This window comes from Echinops telfairi, unplaced genomic scaffold, assembly GCF_000313985.2.
Source record: "Echinops telfairi isolate 266 unplaced genomic scaffold, ASM31398v2 ScPeMD7_655;HRSCAF=1070, whole genome shotgun sequence".
Classification (NCBI taxonomy): Eukaryota; Metazoa; Chordata; class Mammalia; order Afrosoricida; family Tenrecidae; genus Echinops; species Echinops telfairi.
The window spans coordinates 17,545,375-17,552,383 of NW_022104553.1; the positions used below are offsets into that span (position 1 = coordinate 17,545,375).

Genomic DNA, 7,009 nt, shown 5'->3' on the forward strand with positions numbered 1-7,009 from the left:
GAGGCTTCACCACCCATTTATCCCTCCGCCTTTGAACCAGCCCCACATGTGATTATCGGCCAGGCTGGCACAATTAACTAACTCACACACAAAATGAGATATTAAACATCTCACTCGACCCCACGCTGATCACAATGCCTCTGTGACTGTAGAAGTGGAGGACCAGAGAGGAAAGGTGAGCAGCCCGAGTCACAGAGTCAGAAACACCCTAGCTCCCATTCAAACCCAAGGATTCTAGCTCCGTAGGCTGCCACAGACCCAGAGAGAAAGTCTCTTTTGCTTACTTGGTTGGTAGTTTGATTCTGTGGATGATACAGAACTAGTTGTAGAGAGTTCTAGAAAACAAGATAAGGAGAGACCTTAAGAGATGGGGTGGTCTGTTCGTGATCCCAAATAAAGCCTGGGCACTGTTATTTTGAAGTTGGTTCACAGCCAGCAAGCCTTTACCATAGAACTCGACTCCTGGGAGGACTGGGATTCCCTCTTCCAAATCCCAGGAGGGACCACTCTCTCCCTTCGCCTTTTCACTTCTCTCAGCCCCAGTTTATTCTGTGTCCGTGTGTGTGTTTCTATGTCCCTGCTGTTCAATGATACTACCTGCTCTCTAACTGGGGCTCCTGTGGGCTTTTGTTCTCAGCAATCCTATGGCACCTTGGGTTATTAGAACATGGACCTTTGATTGCAGTTTGGAGGCCCACAAACACCTACAGCACAGGGACTACTGTTAGTCTCCTTCCCTTAGGATCAAGGTAGGGCTCAACCATCTCAAAGGTTTATTCTGATCATAAACATGGTATCCTTAGGTCTCCCGTGGGCTGCAGGCAAAGTGGACATGGAGATGGGGCTGGGGCAGACCAAGTGACCCTGCATCTGGAGTCAGATATATATGATTTATCTTCAGGTTATCTTAGTGAGAACCATGTGTGGAGTTAAAAAGGGAAACCCAATTTCTGAACCACTTCAACTCTCTAGACAAATGAGTGGGAACATTGGTGTCTGTCTGGATCTTTCTTCCTATCTCAGGTTCTGATCCCTCCTCCTGTTTCTGTGCCAGTGTCTGTCCTTGACGTTATAACAAATGATCTGCGTTCCTTTTCCACTTTCTTTGTCTCTGTCGGCATCTTGAAGTCTCACCAGGTCTTTGTCTCCCCATGATAGCCCTGTTCTCATCTCTCTAACCACCACCACCTGGACCTGGGTCATCTCTCTAACCACCAGCTGGGTCTCTGTGCGGCCAAGAGAACAGGGGTGGTGGGGGGCAGGTCTGTGGATGGCACCTGTGATTGTGAGCTTCAGGGGGTTACTGGGGGCTGAGCACTTAAAGGGGGTGTGCCGGTAAAAACTGTAGCACTTGTAGGCCCCCACATGTGCAGATTTCATGGAGCTCAAGGAGAAGTTAGCTCGGGAGATTCGACCATGGAGTTTCCCCCAAAGGTGCAAGGTGTTCACTGTTTTCTCCGCTCTCTCTAGCATGTAGGTGTCAAACGTGAGCTCTGAACCGCACTACAGGGTCACGTTCTTGCCCAGCTTCAGGCTGGGAGAGACCAGGCTGGGCCGAGAGGGGGCGTTTTGGGGACACACCTAAGAGTAAACAAGGTGTGAGTTTAAGAAGCCACCCTTTCTTGCCCTACTCCATGGGACCTGAAATAAATGAGGCTCGATCACCTTCCAGTGCCCATCTTCCTCCTTCCTCCCTGTCTCTCAGTCCTTAGTTACAGCTGACCCTCGCTCTTTGTGGATTTTGCTCCTTTGCCCAGTGGGTTTCTGAGGCTGTGCATCTTGATGAGAACAGAGAGACTCATCTTTCTTTCTCACAGCGAGTGACCTCGAGGTTAGGGACAGGAGAGAGGCTTCTGCCTGTCGAGAGAGCGGACCCCGTGCTTGCTAGGAACTCACATTGTGCTTGTTCGGGGATGATCGCTCTGCAGGCTATGAAAGGGATCATGGGGCCCTGAGTTGACAACCCTGGTCAATGTCTGAATTCTGAGACCAGGCTAAGTGGACATCTTAACACGGCTCACCCTGATTTACAGCCCAAGACAAGACTGATGCAGAATTGTCACCTGAAGTAAATTAATAAGTGGGAGCCATCAGGATGGGCTTCATAACTAATGGGAGAGCAGCAGGGCCATCTTCTCCTGGGCAGTGTCCTCCCACTTCCTGACCTCACCTATGGGGACCACTTTGCTCTGGGCTCTTCAGGGAAGGTGTACCTACCTTCACCTCGGAAGCCCCTCCCCCTTTCATATCTTTTGAACGGACACTATGCTTAAATAAACTTTGGCTCCACTCTTTGTTGCCTGCCTGCGTGCTTGTAAGTGAGGGCAGGCTATCCCGGGCCCCTTACAAACCAAATGGGCCTGATGCTTGCTTCTTCCCCCCTGGACAACAACCTGGTGCTGAAAGTGAGGGCTGGCATTCCTCTCTGGGACCTAACTTCAGAGGTAACAGGCCATCACATAACCCATAATTCCGGTAGGGCTTCTTAGCCATATATATAATTGATTTCAGTGTTTCAAATTAATGACGTTTTGGGGTGCTTTGGTATTGTTCTAATACATCAGAAGCAATATTTGCATCTTTAATCTTTTTGGATTGTAGCATAATAGCCCATCGGATGACTGTATCCACCTGCCCTTATGTCTTCTGATAGTGTGAGGATACTGTGTTTGCCTCTTCCCATCTCCCTCTCTCGATCTCCCTCTGGTTTCTGTACCGAATCTGTCCTTTGCACTTTGAAGAATTATCCACATTTGTTTCTCATCTTTCTTTTTCTTTATCTCTTCAAAAACAAAACAAAAAACTGTTCTCATCTCTCTCACCACCCCCCATGACTTCCAACCCTTCGAAAATCCAATCTTTGTCCTAAGGGGACAAGGGTGGGACAGGTGTAGATCTCAGAACTCTCACCTGTGAGCATGAGTTGCAGGCGGTCGCTGGGGGCTGACAGCTTCGAGGGGGAGTGGCTGTGAGAACCAGAGCATCTGTAGGTCCCTGTGTGGTCAGGTGTCATTGCACCCAGGAAGAAGTCACCCAGGGAGCCTCTGATTCGGAGTCTCTCCACAAACTGTGAGGTGTTCTCCATTCCCTCCTCTTTGTAGAGAACGTAGGTGTCAAACTGGAGCTCTGAGCGGCACCACAGGGTCACAGTCTCCCCTAGTTTCTTCATGGGACCCCCCTGGGCCGACAGAGAGGGTTTTCTGTACAAACCTAAGACCAGAGAAGTTAAACGTTTTTAAAGAGTCACCCTTCTCCACCCCACTGCATGAGCCCTGAAATAAATGAGGATCCGTCTTTGCTCTCGGCTCATCTTTCTCCATCTCCGTCTCTGCGCCCAGAGGTTCAGTTGTTCCTCGTTATTTCTGCATTTGTAATCTTTGAATTCACCTGCTCATTAAAATGTATGATCCCCCCCTCCCCCAGTCAATACTTGGTATAGTTTCTAGGGTCTTTTTCAGACATGTATAGATGACTAGAAAACTTGAGTCACCTGGTGCCCCTGTCTGAATTGACAACAAACCTGGTGCCCCTGTCTGCATTGACATCTCTCGGGGTGTTCTCAAATGTTCTTTTTTGGTGGTCAATCGGTGCCATGCTTTTCACCTTGGGGGCTCATGGTTGGTGATTTCTCTGTTTAAAATGGGCCCCGTGCATGGAGGTGAGGGGCTGGGTTCCTAAGCACAAGGAGACTGCCGCATGTTTCTCATGGGGAAAATTGCACATGTTAGATAAGTTTCATTCAGTGTGAGCTACCGTGTCATAGGCCATGCATCTTTCTCATTGTATTTTTAATTTCTGGCCTTCTAGTTTTGTTGATGAGGATCCTAGAATAATGCTCCATAAGAATAAGGCAGCACAACGTCCTCATCTTAAGGTCAGCTAATAAGCAGTATTAATTACATCTCCACCTGATTCCTCTATTCAAGTATCATGGATTCCCCAGATTAGAACAGGGATGCCAGTATGAAAGCACTCTTTATAGGCCAACAACTAAATTTCTTGTATAAGCCCATCTTTACCTAAACTATCTGGAGCAGTGTTCTCTTTTTCATAGGGCCTTGATTGTCACTCCCACTGGAAAAGCCTTGGATCACTGGGATCATGAAACCCCTATGGACAGTAATGCTGACCTGTGACCATGATCTCCAAGGGATCACTGGATGCTGACCACGTAGAGAAGTCATGATAGTGACCATAGCATTTATAGATTCCTGCATGTGCTGGGGTCACAGGGCCCATGAGGAAATGGTTGGGAGGTGTTTGACTCTGGATCTCAGAGATGAGAGTCCCATCTTCCTTGTACAGTGTGAACATGGCAAATTCAAGATGAGACCAACACTGAAGAGCCACGTGCTGTCCTTGTGGAACCAAGTGACTCGGCCAAGCAGTCAAAGAGGGTTTGTCATGACCACCTGGGCGAGAAAAAGCACAGACTTAGAGAAGAATGTACGGAATTATCTCCTTCCCCCACCAACTCTGTTCCTGGTTTCCAATTGTCTAAAGATTCTTTCTCCACACTGGGATATCTAGGATGACCTCCAAGACTTCCCAACACCAAGCAAGCATGGCATATCTTCCTGCGGCAAATAAGTGGCCTATGGATTTTGTAAAGGGACAAAGAGTGAAGGGACTATATGGCCGATATAATATCTGGTGCCACATGGAACTCATTGAAGAACAGGACCTGTATTAGAATATTGTGGAAATTGGTGCATCTGTTGTATATGATTCTCCCATTTCTTCTGATCAGAGGGTGGCAGCAACGGTGCACAGCTCCAACTCTCACGGAAAGGCTGGAGACTGAAGGGCCTGATTTTCCTAGAACAGATTCTTTCTTCCTACTCCAGCACTGCTTCCCAAAGTGCACAATAACTACCCTTGGGCGTGCTGAAGGGACCCGGGGATGCTTCAAAAGCAGTGGGGGGTCTTCTTTTCACAGAAAGGTTATGCAATGACCCTGGCAGTGAAAAATCTTGTGCTATAGCCCATACTCATGGTAAATTGTAGGTTATCTATTTTGCAGCCTCATTGGATCATTTCATTACCCCCAGGGGCTGTATCACCCACTTTGACTATTAGAGTTGTCGTCTCAGCTTAAGAGTGCTTGAGAGGTCTCTAGCGTAGAATTGCAGCCAAAAGTTCTTGGGGCCTTGACTTTCTTTATGAGCACTCCACCCATGGGTCCACCAAATTAATTTATCAGCCCACCGTCCTTACTGTCTGCCCTCCTTTTATGAGAAAATCCTCAGTTGGAGTTCCAAGCCACCCTAGGCTTAAGGGGAAAGATTCTCCCCTTGATCCTAGATCCTCTGGTCCATGAAAAAACTCAGGATAGGAAAATTCATAATGCTAGATGTATTTGATATAGAGCCTAGGCTTTCACTATAGCCCCGTCTGCTTTAAATCAGGAATACGTTTGCCTAAGGTAAATTCAGCTGTGAATGTCCACTCTGCCCACATGGAAGCTGAGCCCTTTGCTGTGGAGACACCAAGCCTTCAGGTCAACAATTCTTCCGTGAAATTCCCTCCCTTTCATTCTCTTCCTGACCTACCAAGACACACCCCACCCATGACTGACAGGGGCTCTTTCTGCTGTACAGGAGGCCCAGCCAAATGGACAAACACACAGGATATCACGCGGTGTGCCCCACCTCTTTAGTTTACCAATTGGCCACAACATGAAAGGCAAAAACAATCTTTTAACCTTATATACGGTGGGCGTGGACCTGACCATAGTAGAAATTGGCTTCCTGGAAAATTCTCAGAACTATCACTTCATGCTGCATATTTACTAAGTCCAGACTTGAAAGAGATGCCCAACCGGGTGAAGATCACAGAAAGATCAGACTGTATACGCACCTGGAACATCTTTGATGTGTTCTTTTGGTTTGATCTCAGCTTCTGAAACCTCTCTACTTTATATGAAATGTGTTTGATACAATTTTGGTGTTACTGTTATAACAACAATCAGAGCATCCAAACAGAAGTGCTTTTCCCCAATCCTAACTGCTCCAGCAAGTATTAACCAAGGACCAATCCCAATGTACAACCTTTCCTCTAGGCAGATTGTGCAGCTCTTTAAATGCAGACTTCCACGTCGTTACCAAAGAACGCTGCATGCAATTCTGGATGTGGCTGCTTTGTCTGAAGTGAATCCTCCAGCCCCAAATTCCAACTCACAATGTGCAGAAATTTAAAATTCTGTATAACAGAATATCTTAGAAAATTACCAGTAGGAAGCTAGCTAAGGATTTCTGGACATATCTTAAGATCAAACCAAACCCAGAAATGTACAACTCTCATCTTGAAACCATTGGAAAACCAAGGAACCAGATCCACCTATGTATTCTGCTTGCTCTTGTCTCTGATCGTTTCTCCACTATCTTGGAATTTATGCAAAGTTTTCCAGCATGCAATGTAATGATAGGTTATGAAATTTACTATTTGTAAAACATGCAGCATTTATCATGTTTAATATAAATATATATTTGTATGTCATAGTAAACACATATCGTATATATATAACCAAATATAAACTCACTGCCATCGAGTTGATATTGACTAATAGTGACTCTACAGGACAGAGTAGAGCTGCCTTTGTGGGTTTCAGAGGCTGTAAATCTTTAGGGGAGCAGAAAGCCCCATCTTTCTTCTTTGTAGTGCCTGGTGACTTTGAACTGCTAACATTGAGGGTATCAGTGCAGCGTGTAACTCACTACTCCACTAGGGCCCTTTATCCAGATATATATTTGTTTTCAAGCGTCTAGAATTAATAAACATTTTGTGTCTCATTATATTGCTATACTACATTAGAATCAATATTTATATCTACTATATTTGAATTGTAGTAGAATATTCCATTGTACGACTATATCAACATGTCCTTACTGCTTCTGATTAGAATGACAATTGTAGGTCTCCATTTTCCATCTCTCTCTTTATCCCACTCTATGATTCCCTCCAGTTTCTGTACCAAGTCTGTCCTTCATGCCGTACATTGTCTTCATTG

At 46.0% G+C, this 7,009-nt stretch overlaps 1 protein-coding gene across 1 annotated transcript in view; it reads right to left on the reverse strand.

Moving 5' to 3' along the window:
* Nucleotides 1–4,314, reverse strand: part of LOC101646750 (killer cell immunoglobulin-like receptor 2DL4) — a 32,272-nt gene extending 27,958 nt beyond the window's left edge. The window contains exons 1-2 of the mRNA XM_045292391.1: nt 4,131–4,314; nt 2,911–3,210 (exon numbers count right to left, since the gene is read on the reverse strand). Coding sequence (XP_045148326.1) covers nt 2,911–3,210; nt 4,131–4,314 — 484 coding nt within the window. The remainder of the gene's footprint in view (nt 1–2,910; nt 3,211–4,130) is intronic.
* Between the last annotated feature and the right edge of the window lie 2,695 nt (nt 4,315–7,009).